Source organism: Chlamydotis macqueenii, chromosome 8 (genome assembly GCF_036417535.1).
Source record: "Chlamydotis macqueenii isolate bChlMac1 chromosome 8, bChlMac1.mat, whole genome shotgun sequence".
Lineage (NCBI taxonomy): Eukaryota > Metazoa > Chordata > Aves > Otidiformes > Otididae > Chlamydotis > Chlamydotis macqueenii.
The window spans coordinates 8,431,854-8,459,745 of record NC_141563.1 but is presented as its reverse complement, the minus strand read 5'-3'; the positions used below and the strand labels follow the sequence as shown (position 1 = coordinate 8,459,745).

At 37.8% G+C, this 27,892-nt stretch overlaps 1 protein-coding gene across 2 annotated transcripts in view; it reads right to left on the bottom strand.

Annotated features, from left to right (window-relative positions):
• The window catches only part of BRINP3 (BMP/retinoic acid inducible neural specific 3), a 203,547-nt gene that overhangs the window by 42,722 nt on the left and 132,933 nt on the right, over nt 1-27,892 (bottom strand). For both annotated transcript variants that reach the window (XM_086753209.1, XM_086753210.1), the window contains exons 5-6: nt 17,249-17,354; nt 14,346-14,582 (exon numbers count right to left, since the gene is read on the bottom strand). In XM_086753209.1, the coding sequence (XP_086609335.1) occupies nt 14,346-14,582; nt 17,249-17,354 (343 nt within the window). The remainder of the gene's footprint in view (nt 1-14,345; nt 14,583-17,248; nt 17,355-27,892) is intronic.

Sequence of the window (27,892 nt, the reverse complement as noted above, 5' to 3'; positions counted from 1 at the left end):
AAGAACAGCACCTACTAGCTCCCAAAATTAGGTGAAGATTGCTTTTGTGAAGCCCCGGTCTACATTCTGCTGCTCTCCTTACCCACTCTTTTCCAGATCCTGAACATCATTTTTTCATGTCCTCTGCAGGCAAGGCTGCCGTTGATTATCCCATCCCCAAACAGCACTTCCTCATTAGGGAATAGCCAGTCCAGCTCTGTGTCACTCCTGTTGATCCATCCAGTATCTTTATCAAGAAGTTATCCCTGATACCCTCCAAAAACCTCCTTGACTGCTTATGTCTCAGCTTTGGCTTTTCAGTAGATGTTAGGGAGGTTAACATTCCCTGCAAGAAGCAGTTTGCAATCCAGACATACCCTTAAGTTGCCTAAGGAAAGCTTCATCCACTTCCTCATATTGACTGGGTGGTCTGTAGCACGCGCCCACCACGATGTCACCCTTGCTGGCCTCTCCTCTGACTCTGATCTGCAAGGTCTCATTCCTGTTGTCCATCCCATAGCGCTGTTCCATACATCCAAGCTACTCCTTAACACAGAGGGCAACTATCCTCCTCATCGTCCCTGCCTGGCTTTCCGATGAACTTGTGTCCATACTTCAGTATTGCAGTTAGGCAAGCTGTTCCACTCTGTCTCTGCTGTCCTAAGAATGCTGTACCTCCATGACCTCGTGCAGAGTTCTGGTTCATTTTACTAATTTCACAGGTTGAGTGCATTTGAGCAAGCACACTTGAGGTGGATTTCCATTTGCCCTGTTTTATCATTACTCTTGTTACTGTCATCATGCACTATGTATTCCTAAGAAAGATTTTCCCTTTACTTAGTAGGACCAAGAAGACACCACACGGGCCTGAGCCATGCAGTCACTCCCGATACACTCCAGCACTCCTCTGGTAGTATTGTTATTGCTCACATGGATGAGCAACAAGGGATAATAGACTAAGACAAGCCAAACGATCCTCAGCAGTTTCTCTTTAACTTCCCAGGTCAAAGTCCTCAGAAAACCTCCCCAGAGAGGAGATCAGATTGGCAGAGGGGGACCTCCATCTTCAAATGCTGTTATCCGCTGCTTTTTAGTGCCTGCATGTGGGCCAGGCGTGGCTAGCTCCGACAGCTCACCAGGACACTGAACCCATTCTGCAGTCACAGATCTACACGTGGAAAAGGAGCCACCTTCCTGCTGCCAGAAGTCACAAGCGTCTCGTTCCCCTGTCTTCATCAAGTGGCAAATGCAAACTATCGAGTACAGACTCTAGCTGTCCATCCTGTGCAGCTGAAGGTTCAGATACTTGGCTCTGTAGCATCTTCACGAAGACCCTATCTCTTTTTTTAATCTTCCTTAGTGCTTTGCAGAGGGAATACTATTCCCTCTCTGAGGAATGATCCATGAGATGATACTCCAAAGGCAGGTGCCTGTAATAATGCCTTTCCCAATTCCTGCTTGTCTGAGGAAAAAACTACTTCAGAAACTTGAAACTTTATATTAAATGAGAAATTTCAGTTGCAATTTTAGTCCCGTTGGGGTGTTGGTTTTTTCAAAATAACCTGTCTCCTTGTCTATGCTACTAATTTGTCTAAACCTCGTTTTAATATGACTCCAGCCTTCCTATGACACAATTTGTTCTAATAGTAAGCTCAAAAAAAGAGATAGTGTTGTGTAAGGAAAATGAGCAACAGTCAGAGCCAATAAATATTCAGATCAAAATCTTTCATTGAAAAACACTAAGAAAATATCTCTAGTAACTCCAGCAACCCATTTACCTACAGAACAGATGACATACCACAGCAAAGCAAGCCATCCAACTCTGCTCTGCCAATCTGCTTAACCCCTGTGCCCATTTCATCTGCTGATGTTGTAAATAAGCCATTTGATAGAAATATTGCTTTATTTTTGTTATAGATTAAAGCCAGAAAGATGACTACCAATTAACATCACACAAAAGCTAAGGGAAGCTGTTAAAGCTATTCATTTCACAACAGAGGTGGCTCTTAAGTAGAACTGTGTAGAGTATAGAAAATCCATTTTGTCACAGGACTTTTAGTATTCTAAAATCAGAATGTAACCTAAATCTTTTGAAATTCTCTAAAACTCTCCAAATGCTTCCAATTTCTCCGAAATCCTCTAAAAGGAACCTTGCAAGGTTTCTTGTTTTACTTTGCTTTGAATCAGTCAAAATACTTGACTTTGACAGAGCATTTTACATTTTTGTATCAACCTTTAATTTTGTATTATAACATAAAAGTTACAAAGTAATAAATGACAAAATGACAAACATTTCAAAATGGGGGTCAAATCACTTTGCTGTATTCTGTCAAAAAAAGCATTGTTTTGCAATTATTTAAAGATTACTCCTGTTTTGTTTTTTTTTTCAAAACAATTACCTCAATATTTTGTAATATTGCGTAGACAAATATTTATCTCTGCTACACTTCAGCTATCTTTTCTGTTTAGACTGCAAGTTCTTCAGAAAGGAGCATGTCTCATTATATCTTTATAGGGTAGTTAGCACAACAGACTCCAAATTCAATTGTTGCAATGTATTACAAATAATAATAATAAATTTGCTTATTTAAAAATTTGCTCCAGGCAACGGCATCCTCCTTGGAGCCCTCCATGGTAGCTGCAGTTACTGTGAGGAGCAAGAGTTCTGGTAGGCAAGATCTTGTAATCCCCAACAGTTTGCCACACTTTTCACATAATTGTACTGTATGTGAAAAACCTACTACTCTAACAACGTCACCATGGTATTATCATTCCTTTCCCATAACAATGTTTTTAATTGTAATTGGGGCAATAAATAGCAAGTCAAATGTCAGTGTCAGCTGCAAATTGAAACCTCAAACCACAAAGCTGGTCGTGAGAGAATAAAAAGCAGATTTCAAAGGGTTGCACATGGCTGCTGTTCCACGAAGCGCTGCCTCAATATTGTGGAGATATTATTAAAGAGATTTATAAAAGATAGATGTTTTTTAAAATGTCCCACTATGATTCAAAAGCCTGGAGAAAACAAAGTACTAAAATGAGCATATATTTGTTTTTATGTTGTGGTGGATTTTAGTTGTTCATGATGTATTACTTAATTTGTCAAAGAAGTAGCAGCGGTGTTCCAAGAAATACATGTTTGAAAAGAATCCAATTCAAGGAAGTATTAGACTGCAGCTTGAAACAACCTTATTTCTTCACAGAAAAGATAGTAAAGCGGAATTTTCCTTCCCCTCCTCCCCCATCTAGGCTAAATCATTCATCTCTCCCTATAATTAAAACATTTTCTTCTCTAAAGTAAACGAAATCTCCTTTAAACTTTCTGAAGGACAAAGAGAAGAAACGTGTTCTGGAAGATATGGACGGCATACGAAGGAGCAGAGAAGCTCAACACTTCATACTGGACAGGCTGTTGGAACTGCTACAATCTAGCTGCCTCGTAAACCCCAGGGGAAGCAAATTTTAATGATTCTTGAAGTAGGTTTTTTTCTGTGGACTTTTTTTTTTTTTCCCAAAGAGAGGAACCTTGCAGCGATAGCTCCTCTAAACCCCAGGCTTTGCAAGGAGGAGAGAACAGGGGTAAGTATCAGCATGGGTGAAGGTGGAATTGATGGGGAACAGAGATCCTCTGATCGTTCATTAATACATAGTTTCTGAGGAACTTTATCAAATGTTACAATACAACTGACTTTACATATGTTTATATATATATGTATGTATATACACGTATGCTTTTTTATATATATACTGCAAGTAATGTCAACCTGTCACAGGAACAGGAAACCACAGATACTCCCTTCACAAGCCTTGGGACTCTCTCAGTGCCCAGATAAAGAGGAAAAAAAATTGCGGAGTAAACATTGGTAGTAAAGACAGAATTTTATCCTGCAAATCATGGATTAATTCTCAAGTTTTACTAGGCAGGAGATAATAACCTTCCCTAGACTGCTGCGAGCTGAAAGGGCTCACATTTCCTATAATCAAGAAGCGACCTGTTTCTTATTCTCAATCTAAATACGCCCTTGAAACCAAGTCCACTTTTTAGCAACCAAAAAGCCAGATTCCAACAGCTCTGTGTGTCCCCCTTCTTCATCCTCTCGGTTTTTTTTCAGGTGATTTTGGTTCATTATTCTTTTAAAAATGTTCACGTCACACTCTTCAAACAGATGTCCCTTGGAATTCATTGTAAGCTTTCAAGAAAAATTTCTCAAAAATTTATCTATGGGTGTTTCGGATTTTTTTTTTTTTTTTTGTAAAGGTTTTGATCATTTCAGCATGGTTTAAAAGTATTTCTGCAGCATGGGTGTTCCAATTGCTATCTAGTGCTAGTTATTATTGCCTGTCTATAGCACTACAAATGCACATAATGCATAGATTTAGACATAACCTCTGTCACTCCAAAAGTTACCCTACTTGTATCTGACTGACTGGGTCATGCTGGTAGCTCCTGTAGCTTAAAAACTGGCTAAGGTAAATAAACTTGTAATGTATCACGGAAGGATGGCTCAGGGAAGAGAATGAATGAAACTGAAAAGTGTTCTTGGAAAACACATTGAAGTAAATAACCAGTGTTAAGCCATTGCAAGAGAAGATTTAAGAAGCTATGAATCAGAACAGACAACACTGCCCTAGAAGAAAAAAAGAGGCCACAGTAACATCCCTCTTAATAAAGAAAGTCCAAAGCTGCCAAGGCAGATTGGAATTCCACCAAGAATAAGGTTGGTTTTTTTTTGTCACTAGCTTTGAAAGGAATTACATTATGTCCTGTACACGGTGGACATAAGTAGAATTATATTAGATCAAGCCTTCTGCTCCTCCTCTTATTACAATGTCATCACAACGTTTAAAGTGTCTGAGACTGCAATGCCGGCTAAAACTTTATTAAGTTGATTTGCCAGGTGCTGCTTTAGCAGGAGTCACGTAACGCTTTTAGTTTTGGAACAGGGGCAATTATATTCATGGGACCTGATTGGCTGTGCCTTCATTTTGGAGTAGGAGACGAACAGTTTAGACATTGCTTCTCTGAAGAAGTTACGCGCATCCCACCTGTTCATTTTATTACAACACTGACACCTCCGCAGGGGTGGGAGAGGCAGGGAGGGGAGCACCGGTCGCAGAAGGAACGACAGCATAGTGTATCTGTTCATGCTATTGATTAAACTTCCTGACAACCACACAGGGAAGTTAATTACGGGGAGGCAAATTAACACCCTTGCAAGATAATACAGAAAACAATAATTATGTTAAGAACTCAGGGGGCTAAGTTTTCTTGGCCTTGAGCCTGAAGCTGTAAGTAGTGTTTTAAAGAAAACCACCGCTCACTGCTCAGGGGCAAATAGTTTGAACCATATTGATTGAAGTCTTTATTCTCAGTGATTAAAAAGCACCTTCAACTGCCAGTGAGTCCAGTCAGACTTTTCACAAGAAGTCTTTCAATTAAGATTTCAAATGAGACTCACTTTGCATCGCAATCCACCTATTCTGGTCAACAGAGAGACAGACTGTGCCACCTGAACGACCTGCACAATCGCGCCTTGTGTGTGTACTGTGCACAGCTTGCAGGGGCCCTCTGACAGGTACGTTCTCTCATCCTTCTGCATCAATGAAATCAAAGCTTATTAGGCAGCAAGGTTGAATTTGTTGATTTGATAAATTGAACAAATTCCAATATTCAGTTTCAGTTCCAGATTTCATTTTTAAGCTTACGCTACACGCGTTTCAACTGAAACACGGTAACCGGAAAAGCGGCAAGAGGTTCACTGGACTGCATCATGAGAGAACTTCAAGTGGAAACTGTCTTCACTGCAAATGACAACTGTGCGACTCTAAATTTACAGTTTGTCCATGATGCCAAACCAAACCTAGCCATCTGCAATGTTATTTAACACCACGAATCTCAACATGGAGTCTGGAAGTCAATCTGGGCACTTTCCTTCCATTATGATTGGAAGAAGTTTCTTCTGATGACAGCGTACATACAGCAATGTCTGTGTTTAAACTGACATTTCCAAATTAAGCCTACAATTACCTTCTGCCCTTTAGTAACTTGGAAAAGGTGTAAATGAGACATTTGGTATATTGACTATGTTTTAAAATGCCTATCTTAGAACGCAGTGTCTCCTTTTTTTATTTCTATTTTTTCTTATTTTTCCCTGGTACTAGAAGGCTCATAAGGAACCCTACAACCACCAAGATAATTTTTCCCTAGTGATTAAAAGGCAGTCTGAAAATTTTTAAAACAACATCACTCTAGCTTACATAAGAGGCGTTGTTTCGATCTTAGGGTTGTCTTTACTGCTGGTAATAAGGGAGAAGGCTAGAACCCAGGCTGATGTTTACACAATGTAAACAGGCTTGGCAGCTGGGAAAAAATACCTTTTTACTTGTCAGCTAGGTAACTTTGACTTGAAGATAGTGAGAGGCAATAAAAAGGAATCTCATGGTGCTCACTTTTGATGAAACAGCTTTTAGAAAGAATTCATGCTAAAGGAATAGCAAAAATCTGTGATTTATTTGGATGGCAAAGCAAGTTATATTAGATTTTTCTGACTAAACAGAGGGATTGTTAAGGTTAAACATCACAGACTGAATGCAGGCTTGCTGTAGTTTTGGAGTCATCCATCAGAAACAATCTAACATACTATAATCACAGCAATATTTTCAAATGCTTGTCTGATGGAGAGGAGGGGAAAGAACGAACCACATGAGGGACACTAGTTGCATTCTTTAATGCACTACTGGGAAATAATTAAGATTATTCATAATTAAGACAATTCCAGCACTTCAGCTGACAACAGTGTATGAAATTATGAAAAAGCTAGTACTTATCTGATGACGCAACCTTCTTTCCCCCAGGGTTCCTTAGTCTTTATGCTGTGATTCACAATTGATCTTGAAGATTTGGATTGGTCACTGGCTCTCATCATAATGCATTCTGTCAACCAGACGTTTAAGATTTCTGTCTTCAGCACGGGACAATCTATTTTGAATTTATTTACTTTTTTTTTTTAATTTTAACTTCAAATGTAAACTATTTAAATCTAAGTTAAACAAAATATAAAGTTAAATCTTTAACTGAATGATTTTGTGTCTGCTTTACTAAACATTTTTTTCTTTTATCAAATTAAATAAGTCTGATTACTCCAGCTATATCTGCTAATTTTTAATTGTTACTCAAACTGACTGAAAGAAAAACTCAACATATGTATTACTATGTGGTCAGCATAGACCAGAGTCTCTACATAGAATCATAGAATCTTAAGGTGGGAAGAGACATCCAAGATCATTAAGTCCAACCATCAACCCAACACCACAACGACCACTAAATCATGTCTTGGAGTGCCACATCTACATGTTCTTTGAACATCTCCAGGGATAGTGACTCCACCACTTCCTTGGGCAGCCTGTTCCAGTGCCTGACCACTCTTTCAGTAAAGTAGTGTTTCCTAATAGCCAACCTAAACCTCCCCTGCTGCAACTTGAGGTCATTTCCTCTTGTCCTGTCACAAGTTGTTTGGGAGAAAAGACCAACACCCACCATGCAAGTATGTATGTCTTGCAACATACATGCAGGAATAATGACTGTAAAATTATCTTTCCTGAGAAATACTAGAAGATTTGTGTACATTCTCAGATCAAATATGATCACTTGCTATGGATGTATGTATTGACAGACTGTGTGACTGTCATAACCCAGTGTCTGACTTTGGAACAATCTTAGAGTTCCTCCTTTACAGCCTCAATAATCATAAAGGCAATACTGTCCATCTGTAGCAAATTCATATGGCTAGCAGTGAATGTAAGGAATTTTGCCCTGAGCATCTGCACTTCCACATCAGCGCTAACTGTAATTTCCAGTCTTGATTTTACTGCATTTTACCATAATTTGCAGCCTGGTTAATGGAAACCACCTTCACTGTGAGAACAGGGATCTAGATCCTTCACAAAAGACAGCAAGATAGTTTCGAAGCCTGGGGTCAGCACACAAAGCTATTTTAAAGACATGTAGTGTGACCACAAATAGTTGGTCAATCTTTTGAGAAGTCATGCCTCAGACATATTAGATGTCTATACAGCAAGACCACCACCAATTCCAAGATGCACAGTGTGAACTGAAACATTTTTCTGTCTTTTAGTAGCATTCATTAGTAAAAATATTGGCCAAGTTTGCATATGAGTTTCAATTTATTAATGTCTAGATTAACTTCAAGAGCAAGAGAACATTAATTCTTCATATTTTCCAAAACCAGCTTTGGGCTTCCATTGTACTTGGTTTTAATAAAACAGATTTACAGATCTGGGAAGTAGATGTGCTTAGTGGAAAGTGTCTGTCTTGTTTCAGAGTTGGCATTTTACAGTATGCTTATGTGTCATACAGGAAAATATGAGCTGAAGGAGAAGGGAGACTGTTCTGAAAGTGTATCATCAAAATACGGTGGCTTTCCATATTTTTCCATTTTGAAGATCGAGATACAAATTCAGGATACTTAAATAGATAATTCTCTAAATATCACTGAAGATGATGGAATGATGGAGATAATACCTCCCATTACTTTCTGTAGATTTTACATAAAATAAATAGAAGACGCAAATGCTACACCCCAAAAAAAAGAATGGGATGCCTGAACTTTCTCATCTTCAGTATTACTGATATTTAATTCAGTAATAAGCTTATCTGCTCTACAAGAATCTGTTTTCTTCAGTCCTTTAAATCCAATTCTTTTGTACAATGGATTTGGAGAACATCATGAATTCAATCATTATAAAGAAATGGAATAATAATAACTGAACTGAGGAAGCAGGACTCTGAAGTCTTAAAAATAATCTATGCTGATGCAAGCAAGAAAAAAATTGGTACCTTTCTATGTAGTGCTATACAGTAACTGGAGATTCAGATCTCATTTTTAGATGAACCTTTCAAAACTGGATTTTTTTTTCAGATTATTTTAAGCCAGTAACTAATGCTTAATAGTAGAATACCCTGGATTTATTAGGGAATTATGAATTGCACCAGACATGAAGTCAAAATACAGTGAATCCAAGGATTTAAGAAGAAATAGCTTGCAACAGCAATTCACTTCAGCTAGTACTTTGCAAACAAAGCAATGAAGGAGGATGGATGCACAATGAAAAATAGTTCCAGCAAATATTAATGTGAAAATACTTTGGCTGTACTTTTAGCACTTATTCTTTCTGTGATACTGACATTTCCCTTTGTAAATATGTCTATAAAGCAGATATAGGAGTGATTAAAAACTCAAACTCCACATCTGCAGAAGAGAAGTTTATCTTTTAAAGCTGTAGAAGGACACATTGCAAAATATTTACAGGATGACTTTTGATGTTTAATTATGCCTGTGAAGCCACACAGCTGGTGGCATAAACTGTGTTCAGTGGGCCAAGTTCTTCAAGGTCCTAGATGGCTCTGATCTATTTAAGCTGATGCTTAACACTTAAGCACATAAGTCAAATCATGAAGTTAATAGACTACAAATGATTAAAATAATCACATATTCCAGCACATCACTGAATCACCTTTAAGCCCAGCTGTGACAGTAAAATTTCTGTCCAATTTGTTTGAAGGGTGATATTTCCTTCCATAGTATTTTGTATTTAAACTGTTTGAAATATTAAGTTTTGAACTTCAAAGCTACTTTGAAAATACACCTCAATATTTGTTGTACATCTCCTCATCCAATGCTTTTCAAGAAAATATTCCAAAAGAGCTTCCGTTGCCTTCACGGGGAAAGAAAAAAAAAAAAAAAATCAGCTGCTCAGCACTTGGGAGATGTGCAGAGACAAGGCAGCAAGATACCGTTGTCTGTAAGCTGTATGAAAATAAATGCTTGGATGAAAAAATTTACTTTCATGTTTCCAGGAGGTCTCATAAATGCTATGATAAAGAAATTATGAAAATGCACTTTTGCCATCTTCTGTTGTTTGAGCAACCCTATCATCCACGTCCTTATTTATTTTAACAGCCTTTTTAATTTAGAAAAATAAAACTAAGTTGCAACATGCACTGCTACAAATTTATTTTAGATGTCACTAAGTAGAACACCTTAAAAGAAAACTCCTGTCATTCAAATTGTTTAAGTGAAGCAGATTTCCAAAGGGACTCAGTAGTCAACCACAACAGGATTATGGTACAGACAATGCACAATTATATTCTTATCCTTGCTGTCAGATTCCAGAGCCTGTGGTTGTTTTTATGGGTCTTCACGCCTTTCATGTGTTTTAGAGCAATGGGTCATAATCTCCGTAAAATGCTAAATTACCAGTCAGTTATTGAGAGAGTTGCATGTTAGATTTTGCTTCTTTATCCCAAAAACTTCCAAAATTGGTGATGTGTAACAAGATAACATATTCACTAACACCACCTTCAACACTGCTGTAACCATAAGCTGTCAAAGTCCTACATACTTCAAAAATTTGATATTTTTTTCTAAGGAATCTTTTGATGCTCTTCACTGTGTGAAACAAATTAGCACTTGCGCGTTTAGGTTAAAGCTTTTCCCTTAAATAGAAAAGAGAAAGTTTCCTGAGAAGATGAGGTAGGACAAGCTCAGGGACGAAGAGCTGGACAAGTGTATGCTCCTAGTATTAGGGGCAGAAGTGGTAGAGGAAAACTGTCAATATTTAAAGAATAACACACTGCCAAGGTGGAGTGCACTGCAGCCATACTAGTGAAGATTGCAGTGTTTTAGTCTAATGCTTTTATCTAACCTAAGCGGACTCAATTTTCTAGAATCTCAGTGAAACTTAGTGACTTGTGACGACAGCAATTCAACTAGATTATCTAGTTGTCCTTTTAGGCTACAAATTCCTGTGAAAGGCTAGTTTCACACTGCTTGATTCCATCAGAGGTGTTATTTTTAGGCCACATGTTAGGCGATAAGAACAGAGCTTCTTGGAACGATGTTCTCAGAGAACTTTGCTTACCCATTCATCCTGCCAAAGGCCTCAATAAACTAATGAAATTTGTTAATAAACATTGAAAAGCTTCAGGATGGATTTTTTATAACAAAATATCTGCTCATTTGCAATGGTAGCAGCGGAGTCTGGAGGCCACAAGATATGATGAAGAATAAGCAGATGATTCAGAATAAACAATTTCAAGTAGCTATTGTAGTTTATTTGAGAACTTACAACATACCCTGATACTAAGATGTTATATGAAGCTCATTGAGCTGATAGTGATCAAGTATGTATTGCTGGAGGGTAGCTAGAGAGACAAAAAAAGCAGGCAAATTGACTGAGAAATAATCAACATACTGTTCCATGTCCTCCAAAATGAGATTTGAGTAGTTAAAAGGTGCCAGAAGACCCTGAGTGAAATTTAATCTGCACATAATAACAGATGACAAATCCTGAACTGATATCTGTTTAGTCATCTCATCTATAATAATCATAGTTGCTCAAAAGAGAATTGTTATTACCAGCAAACCCAAATTTTAGCTACCCATTGATTTCAAATGGGATTTAGGCACTGAAAAACTGCCATATTTTTTTTCTTTAAAGAGATCTATTCTTCAGTTGTTTTCTCTTTAACAGGCAAAAAGAGAGATAACACTGAGAGTAAATAAATTATCTTAAATAGAATATTTATTTCTTCCTCTTCAGGCTAAATTCTGTCCACAGATAACATGCATGTGCTCAAGTGAACCCATTAAGTTTAATAAGTTTGTATTAGGGGACAAAATGTGCTTCTGGATACAGAGGACTACTTTGTTACATGTAAGGTAAGGAAGGGCAGAAGGGCAGACAAGTTAGAAAACAAATACACTTGTATTTAACTTTATTTGAATCTGGAGTTCATATTGTCAAAGAACGGAATTCATTTACTCATTCCGCTGCAGTCCATAGCAGACTATATCAGCCAGTACTTAGTGCTCTGGCTTACCTTGATCTTCGTCTCCTTAAGACTCAAAATAACTAAACAATTTGGCCTTCCTTCACTCTGCTAATTTATTTTTCTAGCTAATTTATTTTTGTTACACATTGATTAGAATAAAACAACATAGTCCTATCTCAAAAGCTGACTTCCACCTATTTAGACCAAGACTGAAGGGTATATATCCCACAAAGTTATGAAATATCTATTTAAAACATTCATTTTGTTTAATAAAGGACACTTTTGTTCTCTGAACACGCTATTAACTTTAATCAGATCATGCTGATATTGGTTAATAATGTTTTTCATTGTTTAAATGCTGCACAAGCTCTAAATTTTGCAGAAAATGTCTCAGTAATCACTGTGGCTAGAAATGCTTACAGATGGCGTGTGGCAGTACTGGAATAGCTGTTCAAATAGGAATGTATGATTTACACAGGGAGGTTGAATGGGCAATGACTAACCTATCTATCAGAAGCTCACATGCTAACTTTTTTTTTCCAATTATGTACAGACCCATACACATACAAGGTTACCTATCCCATCCTCCCATAAACATCTTTATGCAAAACAGTTTATAAGTTAAAAGCACAGATTTTCTAAGCTACCTATGAGATGTGGAAGTCATGCTTTGTATATTTATTAGATTAGAAATAATTCAAGGGTTAAAGAGTGGGTGTGGCATATGTTTTAATGATGTTAATAATATACGTTTCACACTTTTCAGGAATCATATCTACTAGCAGTTACCCAACAGATATATATGAAATTGCCATTTTAGTGATTCACACAGCGTAGCTAAAGAGCCTTTTTTAAAAGCACAGAGTTTAACTTCTACCCATTCTTCCCCTGACATTCATGTCTCGGTCCTGAACGTCAGACTATGCGCAGCTTACAATTATTCAGGCTCATAAGTAATTTGATGCCCCTATACAGCTTGCTACAAGAATCCTCCACAGATTCAGACACGTGTTCTTTCAGTTTAACTAAAATTGCTGTTAAGTAGGTGACATTCTTCAGGCACTGAACAGTACCACATCCCATCCAAATAGGATGAAATACAGTAAACAAAACTGTGCCCTTCTGTAGAGTCAATACGTTTGCCCTAGTTTGCTAAGTAGTAATCGATAGCTTGACTCCATAAATGCTTAAAGGTGCCAAAATAGTAATTGGGGAAAATGCATTTTTACATACACAAAACAAAAAAAAAACCAAACAATTAATGCTTTTATAATCAGAAAAGTCTGTGATCCTCTGGTGTACTCACGCTGAAAGTGAGACTGGGGCTGGGAAAAGGGCCTGTGATTTTCCAAATGGACTCAGATTTAGGTATCAGGTCTCACTAAACATTGCAACAATTGAAATTTTAACTGATACAGAGTCTTATGAAATTCTCAACCTTGAATTGAGAAATCAGTCTTTAACAATAAACCAATAAATATAAGAAATGAGTGTATACAATATACTGTTCACAGTTAAGTATGTTACTGATATTTCTTCCTCTCCTATGTTCTTCCCACGACCACAGAATAGTCTTGTTCACTCTCTCATCTACTAACTCATTCTCTTTCTCGAACACAACCCATTAAAAATTGTGATTTTTGCTTTTTTTCTGCTTTTTCCTAATATCTCATTTCTGTTTGCTTTTCCTCCTCAGTGATTTTTCCTAGGTCTGCTGAGCTCTCCTTACTTTTCCCACCATCTGGCTAGACAGCTGTTCCTGACATCACTGAGTGAGTGAGTTGTGAAAACAGTTGTTCAGAAGCCGATTTTACCTGTGGTTCCCATTCTCTATGGGACCAGAAGTTCTGATGATCAGGACAGGTGAAATGATGTATGAAACAAACCTCTATGCTTTCAAGAAGACTAATGTGGCACAAACATCTTGTAAAGACAACATGGATAGATCTAGTTTAAAAAGAAATCATAGGAAGAAACAAGTTGCCAGCTATGATGGAATGAACTATTAACTACTTGGTCAATCAAGGGCCAGCTATGCTCTGTGTCATCTTCATGGTACTGCTGGAGGGATCGGACAAAGGGGAAGTACAGGAGGAACTTTGGCCCAACACTGAAAAAAGGAAATGAGCTGTTTCAGCCACATTACAGAATGGAAGCGCAGAATACCAACATAAAGTGTATAACCTGACTTTGTTCTTCATTTGTTCTTCCTTCTGCCTCTTCCACTATACTTCCTGCTCCTACAGGTCACAGCCCTGGACCCACAGAGCATAGCAGGTGATACTGAAACAGAGCTGCCTAAATCTTAGTGTAATTACACAGACTGCTAATCATCATGAGGTAAGGACAACACTTCCTATCAGACAGTTATAACAATTAAGCCTCAGATCCAGGATGCGTTTTAAGTGCTTTAGATGTATGAACCATTCTGGAGATTTGAGATAGAGCCTGTTGTATAAAAACTTTTTGTGAGATTCAGCCAAACAGACAAAAATTTTACAAAATGGCTCACCAGATTCTTCAAATTCACTGTTGTATGCGTTCCAAGTCTCACTTATGCGGACCAGATTTTCTTCCATAGCTTGAATGTCCATGTAGGGACAGTTGCACTCTGGGAATTTAGGACCACACTGACACCAGCAATCATTGTCCTTGCAGATGAACTCCCCTTCTGAATTGCAGGCTATGTAACTTAAAGCTGCCTGGACAAAATGTTCTTGCAGATACTCAGGCAGGATGACCTGAAGACCTGAAGGAAATAGAGTATTACATTATTAAGAGCCAAGCAGCTTCTACAACCTATGTAACAAACTAACAAAAAAAAATGTAAAAGGAAACTATATGGCCTTTTTAGGACACTTTACACATCTGTACTATGTCTTATTTTCCTTATATAATAATTAAAGTTCTATTCTTCACATTTCCCTCTCTGTGTGCAACATCCATCCCACTAAGTAGTAATTTATGTTACTGGTGTGATTTCTTTCTGTCAAAAACAGAAAGAAAGGATTACATCAACTTCTTATTGTAAAGAATTGCTGAATGAACAGAGTCAGCACTAAGAACTTTGCAGTAGGGAAGCATGAAGCTGAATTCCAATCTTGGTACTAGCACCTAATGCAAATTTTGAGAGTGCTCATTAAGGCAAAGCAGCCCTGAACAACAGAGTAAAGAGATCAGAAAAAGAATTGTGAAGGTAAACATTTCATTCTGCATTGGACTTACTTTCTGTGCTGCCTTTGACACAACAAGATATAGCTTGTCTGAATAACTCTAGTTATCTCTTTGTGATTCTGTAGAGATAAACCAGGAAAAATGGGGAAAATTGGGTTGGAGGAAGTATTAGAAAAAAAAATTGACTGGTATTTCATTTCTTGTAACATTGGTATTCAATTGCTAAGGGACAGTAAATTGTATATGAGTAGGGCTATAAAAACTTGAGAAAGAAAATACATTCTTTAATCTAGTTAAAGCTTAGCATGGAGAGGGCATGTTTCAAAACACTCCTGCTATGTCACACAGCCCTTCCCAAAATGTTTTGACACTTTGCCATGACATGCAGAGGCCTTGCAAAAGCATGTCACATTGATGTATCAGAACCACAGTGCAGGTAAAAAAAAAAAATCAGGATACTTGTGACCAGACTTCCTCATGTAAAAATTCTGATAATTTTTTACATGGTCTCAATGATGGGAATCAGTGTTAACAGCATTTTAACTAACTAGCTATCAGTCACTCTAGCTACAGTAGCAATCAACAAGCCACTACAACATACCTTAGACATTTTTATTTATTATTTGTTGTTATTTTCTGGGGTAAAAATAAACTCTCTGGAACCACTGAAACTTATTTGTGAGCCAAGTAGTTTCTCATCATACGGACTGGTTATTTCTTCTACATAGGCACATGGACAGTTTCATAGCAATTTATCCCTTATTTTTAGGTACATAAAAATGATCACTAATTTCATAACCCTTTCGAAAGCCATATCACAATTACTAAAACCAGCTCTAACTGTGCTTTCTTCTACCTCATGTCAAAATTTGTAACTCTGTTGTTACCTAAGTCAACTTTGAGAAGTACTTGTGAAAAGCCTTGAAGTTTCAAAAGGAAAAGAAAGCCCAGATAAGCAAAGTTGAGTCTTGTTCAGTTCTTCCATGATAAGTATAAAATAGTTTACACAGTTCTGATAATGTATTTCTCATAATAACAATGCAATACCATGTGTCAAAACACTGTCTGAGTCACACAAAGATTATTTTCCAAATTTTAACTGACAAACACCGCAAATATACTGGAGACCATTAAAAATGGCAAATGAGTTCTGGAAACATTTCATTGCATCCCAGTGGAAATGATAAGTTCTTTTTTAAAAAGATATACTGTCTCTGAAATCACTGTATGATTTTTATGGCTTTTTGTCTATTCTATAAAAAGGGAAAGGGAAAAAAGCACACAGATGTTTTAAACACAAAGATAATCTTTCCCTGACAGCCATTCTTAATAGTCAGCAACAAAATCACAATATATGTATAACTGATCTATGAACCAATAGGAAAATTTTTTTGAAATGGGAAATAATTATACAGCTACCTGTAGCTGCAAATTAAGAACTGTATTCTTTCTCTTATTGTGTGTACACAGAGGTATAGAGAAGTACATAAATTAAAGAGCATTTAGTTTATTTTCATAATAATCATAAGAAGTTGTTCATGCTACACTTACGTAACTGAAAAAAAAAAAACAATTATTAATGGTCTAATGCCCTAGAGGGTGACTTTTCAAAAACATTTATATACCTAATATGCAGGTTGGGAAATGCATCTACTGGAAGTAACAGAAAACTAATTAGAAATTATGCCTCTTTTCTTCCTTTTCCTCTCTTAATTAAAAAAATATATTATTACTATTATTTTTTCTAGTAAGTGAGATGCCTAACCCTCCAAGCTTTCTTAAAAGTCTCAAGAGGAGCCTTTGGACTCTTCATTCTTTAGAGCCCTTGAAAATACATATCCTGCTCCTCTGGGGACTCCATTCATTTCACTGGGACAACTGGATGAGGTATAAGCTGCTACTCAGTATGTGGAAAGCAGGCTGAGCACACTAAGTGTCACTCCCTGTTTGGTGGACTCCATGGGAATTCAGGCTGTTTAAAAGGTCTGCAAGTGGTTGCTAAATAGGGCTGTAAAATGTTAACAGCATTATTCATAAAATTTTCTGATATATACAGAAATTGTTTCCATTTCAAAGGCAACATGAGTTACTGACATTTCCTTCACTGTCTAGAATGTACTTACTGCACACAGAAAAAAAAATTAGGAAAATGACCTTTTATGACATGGAAGAAAGAAAAACAAATAGTGTGATAAATGTCATCCTGTTCCAAAACAAATTAATGAAATTGCACCTACATACCTTGCAACTGAATCTTATTTTCAGGACTCTGAACCAGAACAGAGCTGACAGAATCTAGGTTGTCATAGTTACTGCAGCCAAGAGGACCAGTCCGTGTTTCTGTTACCTGATGGTAAGGGAATGGAAAAGCATTTGTTGTATTATTCAAAACAGATTGAAGAGTTCAGAAGCTCGTTTCATAAAGTTTTCCTTTAATTCACTCGACAGTACATTTCAGACTTAATTAAGGTGAAATAGCTCAATTTAACTATAAAAAGTAGGACTGAAAATGTTTTACCAGTACCACAAACTTCAGGGAGTGTTATTTCTATTGCAAAGCATCCTTATAAATACTTCAGCTGACCAACAGTCTAAAGACTATTTATTTCTTCATAGCTATGGAAATTAGAACGCGTTTAATAAATGTGTTTCATGAAAATTAGGACTGATTTTCAGTGATGAAACTCGTGTACATGCTAACTCCTTGTTGAAATAATAGAAAAAAAAACTTTCACTTTCGCTGTGTAGCACAGCAGCATTCAGAAGTAAAGATCTTTTATGAACAGTATTTATAAGGGTGATAACAGCAGAATTTTTTTTCACTAGGGAAAGGCCTAAGATAAGCTTCGACAGAAAACTCTAGACCACTTGCCTATTGTAATCACTGAACCCACGACCACAGAACCAAAACACAGCTGAATTTATCAAAAGAGAATCACCACAAGTGCAGCTCTGGCTTAACAGCTGAGGATTGTGCTTGGCAAAGAGCAGTTAAATAAATGAGTAAATGCATTTAAAAAAAAAAAAAATGAGTCATTTATAACCTTCATGGAATATTATAAATAATTCTTAATTGTCAACAAAATAATTATAAACGCTAATTTATTTTTTAAATGTTATCTAATAAAAAAAAAGTCTAATGCAGTTTCTTAGCAATGAAAAACTGCAGGTTTTGAAGCAATGCTGTGATGCCCAGAGGACAGCCCCACAGCAGAGGCAGTGCCTCAATTTTTTTTTTTTTTTTGTCTGTACAGGGAGTCAAGGAAAAAACCCAAACCCTCAGGACAGACAGGCATACTGTGATCTCACATTTTTTAAACTGGATTGGGTGCTGTAGAAAATTCATGAGTTTGTAGTTCCTTCTCCTTTACACCAAGATGAGGCAGAAAGAAGAAAGCAAGAGTGGAATAAAAGTAATACAAAGAGAGCTATAGCAGGAAACGCTGGTATGACCAGTATAACCAACTCTTCTACCATACCCCTTCCTAACTGCTCCTAGCCACTATCTTGGAACTTTGTAACTCGCTTTCTTTTACTGTCTCAGAGATGGTGGTCAGAGGTACCCATGTTTGGTGATCTGCCTCAGTTTTGAATATGATCACTTCTATTTTCTGTTACTTCAGGTATTGTATTCCACTCTGGATCTCCTGGAGAATAAGCTTAACTTACAGAGTCAAGAAGGTCAATTCCAAAATACACACCTCCACAGAGCAGCTGACTGACATGCAAACAGATAACAAACACAAATTCTTACAAACAGAGGGAAGCTTGCTATTTTAACAATGTGTTTAGAAAAGAAGATGAAGGTTTGCTAAAATAATCCATGAATGTTGCTTCAGGTTACCCGGCTCTTTTACAGTCTGTGCTACCACCAGCACGCATGGGTGGCTGCAGCTGGATCACACCATTCTCCAGACTGCCAGGATTTCACATTTTCCAGGATCTCTCATACTTTTGCATAGTAAATGTAAAAGCTTAGGTTATTCCAAGCTCTTGGCACCTTTCCGTCACTTCGAACTAATGTTCCTGAGAGTGGAGAAGGAGACCCTTTGCAATGCCAGCAGCCCGTGGGGAGGAGAGACAGACCTGGCTTCAGCCAAACCTATTAGCAGACTGCCAGCTGCGCAAGGAAATGAGACGGAGTCAGGATGTCTCCTCTCTGCACATATCTGGTAGTCTTCAATATTTATACCAGGGCCAGATTTATTGTGGGGTTTTTTTTTTGCTTCATCATCCTGAGTCAGCGTACTCTTGCATGGGCATCAAATTTGGCTTGGACATGGCTGGAATAACAATTTTGATTTACCTGTGATCCTCCAGTCCTCTCCCTCTCCCAACTAGTGGTCTAAAATTCCATTCTAAAATCTCAGTTTGGGGTAGTACCCCCAGCCCATATACAGCATCCTAACCTCTTTATGCAAAGAGAGCCACCTACATTAAATAAGATACATAGCCAGAAGACAATACAAGACAAGTGAATCTTAGGAGTTTTATCCCAGATCCAAAACATTATGCTCATTATTTATCTATGTAATTCTTTATTTAAAGATCCATTTCTTTTAGTGTTGGTTTGGTTTGTCTATTATTATTTTCAACCATTTCTCTATGAGGCAATGCAGCTTCATCAAGCTACATGAAATGTATAAAGCCAATTTTACAATTCCTATCCATTCTTACTATTCTCATGCCTCCTGAAATCACAAAATAAGGAAGATTAGTAAGTAGATTCACAATTACTGTGTGCCTTTCTGTTCATGCATCTTCATTTGGATTCTGCAAGACATAGGTAGATACTACTACTGTTTTGATTATGGGAGTGACAGCACTTGATGTATTCAGGTGTGCCAAGAGGTAGAATGGGGAAAAATAATTATTAAATGGATTTTTTTTACTTTTAGAGACTAGTTCAGCGATTAAAAAACCCTACATATATATATAGATATATATATGAAAAAACTTAGTGCAGCTAGATTTTAAGATGACAGATATTCATGATTGTTATAGGTAAGCAATAAAATATTTTCTTACTACTATTAATAAATAATGCTCTATAAATAGAGCAATAAATAAGGGCCTTTTCCAAACATTATCACTCAAATCTATATATTTGCATTATCCATTCTTTTACATTTCCAAGTACCCTCACCTTCCTCTGTGAGCTCCCTTCCTCTCTTAGCTTCTGCACAAAAACCACACTGCCAGAACACTAAAATATATAGTCCCAATATACAACAACAGAAGATAAAAATAATCCAAACTCCACCTTTACATTGATGACACTTCTAGTCAGAGGTCAAAGTGATGTAGTTACACATGGTTTTTTATACTCTGTACAAATCCTAGTCAACAAATGTAAATCAGAAGAAAAAAAAAGTAAATGAAAGCCTCAGATTGCTGTTAAATTTTCAGATCAAACGCAAGAATTTAATTTTGGGGTAACTCATTTTGATAACAAAGCAGTCTACAGAAGGACTACAGAAGGTCCTACAGAAGGATTAAAAGAGATCTAAATGTATTAATTCTGGTTTGATTCAAGTGTTACTGAAATCATTGATTATTCTACATTTTGTTGTTTCAGGAACAATAGAAACAGAATTGAAAGAGCAATGGCACTTCTTTAATTATCTTACAAGCAGAGCTGTGTGACTGTGCGCAGTTTCAAGATCACAGCTGAGAAGTGTTTTGTCCAAAAGTGTACGATAAAAGATAAACAAAAAAGAGAAGAAGGAAAGGTAAAATGTGAATACAGAGTATGTTAAGATGCTAGCACAGTCCAGAAGTGACGGCGTGTGAGCAAAGAGCATCATAACCACAATACTTGTTTTATAAGAGCTAGACCTGCAGTTCATAAAGAATGCTCACTCACAAAGAAAAATACCACAGAACAAAGTTATTTAATAACCAAAACCCCCTAAGAACCAGTAACAAAATGTGTGAAGCCATCCGACATGAACCAGGCAGGCTATTCTTGAGTGCCTTGTTTTCAAAGATTATCACAGAACAGGTTTCCCTGGGCAGCAGGGTTTTCAGTTCCCAGAAATAAACTATAACATTTGGTATTAATGAGACAAATGCCTACAGTTTTCAGTCAGTTAAATCTCATAACCATGGTGATAACGACCTGATTATAAGTGCACTGAGAACATACCTCCCAGCACTTAAGCAGGGCTGAATTCTTGTGATATCAGTGGGTAGTATTTCCCTGGGAAACCGCGTGCTTTTTTTGTCCATGATAATTAAGCCTATAGAAGGCTCTCCCAAGAAAAGGGAAATATATTTCTGCAGAGATTTTGTTCCTGGTGCATCCTTTTAAATGCACATAGCTAATATTCCTAAGTATGTGCCCGTGCAGAGGTGGTGTGCTATCTTGCATAAAGGACTATCCCCGTCAGTAAGACTCTTTAAAAATGTATTTGGCTTCTAAGGAATATAACTAAGCCAACACAACGGAGAACAAGACAATGCTGTCACTTCAAAATAGACAGCTCCATTTATATTCATATAAGCCTCTTTAATATTTTAAACATTAAAATAATGATTTAGCACAAACTCATCATATATACATGACTATTCCTGGAAGAAGGTCTCTTCTGAATGACTGGTGAAGGGAGGAGAAAGTGCAAAAGTATGGCGTGGGGATAAACCTGAGTCTAGGATTCTCCTGTACGACCCTGGAAGCGTTCAAGGCCAGGCTGGATGAGGCTCTGAGCAACCTGATCTGGTTGGAGATGTCCCTGCTCCTTTCAGGGGGGTTGGACTAGAAGACCCTTGAAGGTCCCTTCCCACCCTACCCATTCTATGATTCTATGACTCTCCTATCAACCTCACCTTCAGGACTTGTCTTCCAGCCCATGTTCCCACACACTGTCATCCCTGCACATTCTTCAGTCAGTGCTCATTTCACCTAAAAAAAGTTGATCAAATGAATAGGAACTAAATGTACTTGCTATTTAGAAGCCGTTCTCCTGCCAACTTACTTTTTTTTTTCCCCCAGGCTCGACAGCTTTTCACAAAAGCACCTTTCTCTCAGCACTTTCCTTTACCACACAATAGTTGCTGTTCTGCTGTCCTATTTGTGTCATTGAGCATATTAAAAGACTCCTACTAATTAGTGTGTAATTAAAATAAATCAAATCTTCTGACTGTTCCAAGCACTCACACTTGTCATGCTACCAGCTACACAAACATTTCTGAAGGAGGTATAGACAAACCAACAGCACCCACAATGTCAGGGGTTGGATTAATGGGATTTTTTTGTTGGTTTTTTTTTTTTTTTTTAACTGCCAGCATTCTACAGCAATACCCTGTAGCCATGTAACATTTTCAACACATTTTCTAGCAGCAGCATTGATAACATAGGACTGACTTTTTAATTTGAAGAGCGCACTGACTCAGAAAACTTGGAATCGCTCCCATGCTATTTTTCTATCATCTGCTGTTGTAAGATGGAACTGAAACATCAAATTTGATCTTTCTACAAATGAAATAATTTGCAAAATTTCCACTAACTTCATTAGAAGTGGAATAAATAATTCTTTCACGTTTTTTGGGCAAGGAGATGACTTTCAATTTCACTGAATGCACTAATAAAGCTTCCCAAGAGATCAGTGTAACTCCTCCATTTCCTCTCCCTTTTTCCTACACTCTCAGAAATTTACTGTGAACTAAACTACTACATTACAACAACAACGAACTTGAAATGTATTACCCCCACCCAAAGCATAAAATGTCAGATATCAGAATAGTCTAGGAATGGGAAATTAACTCAGATTATCTGAGTTCTGCTCAGTTGTTACATTCTTTAAAAATATTTTCTTTTTTTGGAGTTTGTTTACATTCATCCGATAGGGAGCAATCACCTGCCCGTTCAAGTCTATTCCACACCATCTCAGAGAGCGATTTATTACCTGTAGATTCCAGGAGAACCCACAAGAATATCTGCATTGATTTTGTGCAGTGGGGGGGCTACAGCAGTAGCTTCTGCAAGAAGCCACTAGAAGTTTCCCTACGTCTGGTGGACTAGACAAAAACAGTTTAAGAGAATAACAGAGAAAAAGAAAACAGAAATGAAAAAGAAAACATAAAAAAAAAAAACTTCAGCACATAATTTCCAGTACAATACCTCACAGTGGATCCTGATGCCCAGCTCCCTCCTGAGTAGCAAACACCTGCCCCTCAGCCCCATCCCCACTTTGTACACTGAGCAGGGGTCCCATTGGGTGGAAGGGCCCTGGGGCCAATTTGGGTAACCTGTCCCAGCTGCTGGCTAATGAGTGACCTATCCCAGCTGCGTCCCCAGCCACAGGTGCCATTCAGATTACATGGTCAAAAAGCACCATTTCCTCCAACAGGCTGTTTTCAGGTCGTTTTTGTGTAATCCCAGTGTAAAGCGAATGTCCTGGTTTTGCATAGTGGAGGGGGGGGCTACAATGGCAGCTTCCATGAGAAGCTGCTGGAAGTTTCCCCTTTGGTGGACTCAGCCAGGCCTAGGGCAGACCTGCCACTGCCCAAGGCCAAGCCAATGAGTTACAGTGATAACGCCTCTGTGATAAGGTATTTAAGAAGGGGAAAATAATAATTAAAAAAAAAAAAAAAGAAGTGCAGAAGCAGGGGCAGAGAGGGGGAGGCGTGAGCCTTGTGGGCCCTGAGGCCCTCACCCTCTGGCCGCCCCCTGGACAGCCGACTGGGCCCGACTCCACTTGGGCAGAGATCCCCCTGCAGCCCGTGGAGGCCCACGGAGGAGCAGAGATCCCCCTGCAGCCCGTGGAGGACCCCACGCCGGGGCAGGTGGGTGCCTGAAGGAGGCTGTGGCCCGTGGAGGCCCCGCTGGGGCAGCCGTTCTGGGGAGACTGCACCCCGTGGAAGAGATGGCCCACGCCGGAGCAGTTTCACGAAGGACTGTGGCCCGTGGGAGGGACCCCACGATGGAGCAGGGGAGGAACGTGAGGAGTTCTTCCCCCGAGGAGGAAGGAGTGGCAGAAAACAACGTGTGATGAACTGACTGTAACCCCCATTTCCTATTTCCCCCTCTGTGCTGTGTGGGGGGAAGGAGGGGGAGATCATTTAAATGAAGTTAAGCCTGAGAAGAGGGAGAGTTGGGGGGGATTTGTTTTGTTCTCTCTCATTATCCCATTTTGCTTTTATTAATAATAAATTGAAGTAGTTTTCCCCCAGTCAAGTCTGTTTTGCCTGTGACAGTAACTTCAATGATCTCTCCCTGTCCTTATCTCACACTTCGAGCTTTTTGTTATGTTATCTCTCCTCCACGTCCCACTGGAGGGTGGGGGGAGTAAGTGAGAGACTGCGTAGCTCGGTCCCGAGCGCGGCTGAACTATGACAACATCAAAATAGGACTTCGAATCTGTGCTGTGCCAGAGGAAAATTAGACAAGAAACCAAGATTGTCATGAATGTCTCAGTTCTCAGCAGGAAGCATATATAGGTTGAACTGACTTCTAAAGATACTTGAGTGAGGGGTCAGGATGGGAGGAGAAAATAATTAGTCCTTACGCTGTCCTGTAACGCCGACTCTGCAGACTATGCAGCACTCCTGAGGCTATTGAAATTAAAAGTGAGGATTTACTTCAGCTGAAATCACTGGTAGCATTGACAGTTCTGGCATCGGAGCCACAATTTTCCCTTTTCAAGGGCATTTTAAATCCACTGCATGTCAGATGCCATGTTCCCATGCATCCTTATGTAAAGCAACAGGGAAGTTTGCAGGAAATGAGGCTCTTGGCAAACCAGTCAGGGCAGTGGTACCAGAGCCTTTATTTCCTGCACATTGAGAAACCAAGGGTGCATCAGCCTTATATAGAGAATAAGGACAGGCATTCTCTCAGAAAGAACAACTTATCTCTGTTAATTAATCTTGAACAATATATGAGAGTGAAGTTTTCTTATGGAGAAGGAATAGACTTAGCAAAAACATAATAAAAACTGATTATTTTGTTTCAGTTCACATTTAGGTACTTCTGCTTGCCCATATCTTACTTAAATGAATGCTAGTATTATTTTTAACAACTTTTATTGCCTAAAGAAACATCTGAGCAACAAACAATAAATGAAATCTATATATTTTGTTTAAAAGATAAAATTAGAAACAAAGAGGACAGTACAGATACAAATTAAAATAATATTTCATGTTCATAATTCCATCAAGGTATCTGCGGAAAGGAAAAGCAGAGAAGCTTACTGAAGTAAAGTGCAATTCCTAGCCCTCCATCCTTTTCCAAAGGTAACTATTACTATAGAAAGGAACAAAAAGCTCCGAAGAAATCTTGGGGCACATACTGGGAGACAATCTACCTACATTTAACCCAACTGCAAAATCCCATGCAAGGACTTCCTAAAAGTGTTAGGAATAGGATTTATAGCTTCATGGCTCAGTTTCAATATGCAATACTGAGGCTACCGGGATTTTCACCATGTCCCTGGTAGGTTCAAGAAGACAGCATGATTTGGCTATAGATATTATTAGTTGTAATAATACTGTAGTTGAATAGAAAAAATATTTCTTAGGTTGAGAAAGTGTGAATAAGAAAACATAGTCCTTCCTGAATCTGAATAAAAAATTAAAATGTTATTTTTCTTTGTGAAGCAACAGGAAAAATAAAGTCTAGATCAATCTAAAAATTATCTTTGGATAATTTGGAAACCTTTTACCTTTAATGCAGTCAGTTAAAAAAAATTATATTTATATTATACTTTAAGAGAAAAAATAAGAATAACTTGTGCTAAAGAAAAAAATAAGGGTTAGAAATTAACATTAGAACCTAAAAATAACATAAAAAGGATTTAAAGTATTTAAGCTCAAAAATCAAAGTGATAAGGGCCGACTAATTAAGAATGAGATTTTCCATGCAGAAATATATTTCTGTGCAATTCTAAAACTTATCTGCAATATTCTCTTTGCTAATATCTCTAAAAATTTAATAATTTAAGCTGTTTCCAGGTCTTATATTTCCTCACCTGGAACACACATAAACTCATCATTTATTTTTACTGTCCATAGCACTACAATTCCTAACAGTCTGCGCCTCGCTTACTGTGACATCTGCAGCAGGACCTTTTGCGTGTCCACTTTATTCTACCACACTCCAGTCAAACTACCCCTTATGGGGCTGTCATTCTAGCCTCTCAAAAGAAATCACATTACTGTCCATAACGTTCATGTCTGCTGGCTTGCTCTCTGCCTGGGTCACATATATGTTTTTAGGGGTTTATTTTTAGGTTGTCTCCTCATTACTTCCTGCCCGTTTATTCCCTCTGGTAAGTGGTTGTAACACATTTGCCCTTTCTGTCTCATTGGTACTGTCAACTCTCAACTCACAGTTTTGCAAAACTCTTTTTTTTTTAATTTGTTTTCTCATGTTTTCTTGAATATTTGAAGGCCTGCTTACAGAGTTAACAGTTACAATTGATGTATAATTATTCATTAAATCCCTATCAGATGTTCAAACTAAAGGGAAACACTTGGCTAAAGGAAAGCAACTCTATGCTGAAGCTCTAAACTTCATTTCATACGAATGCCTCTTCAGTGTTAGATGACTCGTTTAGGTCTGTTGCTCTATAACTTTGGCTGATTGTGCTGTTCCATTACTATTGTGTAGTTTCACCTCTGGTGAAAGCAAATCTCCAGCCTTTAAATCCCACGAACTTATGAAAAGAACATCTGAGACTGGAATCTGATTCCAAATTTTGCTGCGGTAAATATGTATATCATGCATAGCGCATGGCTACAGATTATAGGATTCTTACTTAAAGTAGGCTAATGGGATTGGCAAACTTGTTCACTGTATAAATTATAGCAGACTTAGGATCCAGAAGTCAAATCTCTGGCACTTACCTTTTAAACAAAATGTATGTGTTGCTTGTTAAATATTATGTGGTAGGAAATAGCATCTTCAAATATTTATCTGCAATTGCACTTGAAACTCCAGTCAAGGACCAGTACCAAATTAGCTAAAGAATAGTAAATAGTAAACCACAAAGTATTTGAATCTATTCTGAAGCATTTGCTGATATTTCTAAATCTAAGTGAGCTAAAGGAGCAATGCTTATAATCAAAGCTAATGTAGGCACTCAGGAACTCATTGCAAGACTCAAGAGTGCTGGGTGCTTACTTTGATAAATGAACCATGGCATTTATGTCATCCAACCAATTTTGAGGACTTGAGTTGTCAGATTCTCGCAAGATGTGGGAAATCTTAGTAGAGTTTTGGCTCACTGTCACCCAGACTACGTCTGAATTCATTCTAGAGCTGAACATTAAGGAAACATTTCAGGGCTTGTCTACAACAGTTTAAACGCCAGTGATTAGAAAAGAATAAAACTGATCCTCATTTACCATGCTTCATCATCATATGGAAATTATGCATAGCGAAAAAAAAAAAAAGTCTCCCAGAGTCTCTCTATTTCTATTCCAGCTGCTAGTTTGGAATACGGAACCACCAACGTTTAGAGGCTGGTTTTAGACAGAAGTAGTTGCAGAAACAGTTTATTTGGGTTATTAGCTTTCTGTTAGGTCAACTTGCTGCAAGCCCAAGGAGTGGATAAGTACACCAAACCTAAAAGTATATTTGATTAAGATGCAAATATTCACACAGTTCTCCTAGAACTCTCTGCTATGAACCAAGCAATTGACTTTTCAGGTAGCGATTTTTATAGAAAATTTGCTGCTGTGATAATGAGCACTATTCTAGATTTAAAAAAAAATTACTGGGAAAGGCAAAGCAAGAAAAAAGTGAAGAACCATGTAAAAGAAAAATGCTTGGTTAAAAATAAACCGTAAACGCCTAAGACTTTATCAAAACAGAATAAATTCCCCTTTTTTTTTTTCCCCTCTGAGACAGTTGTATTCCTCTCAGTTCCTCTCAGTTGTATT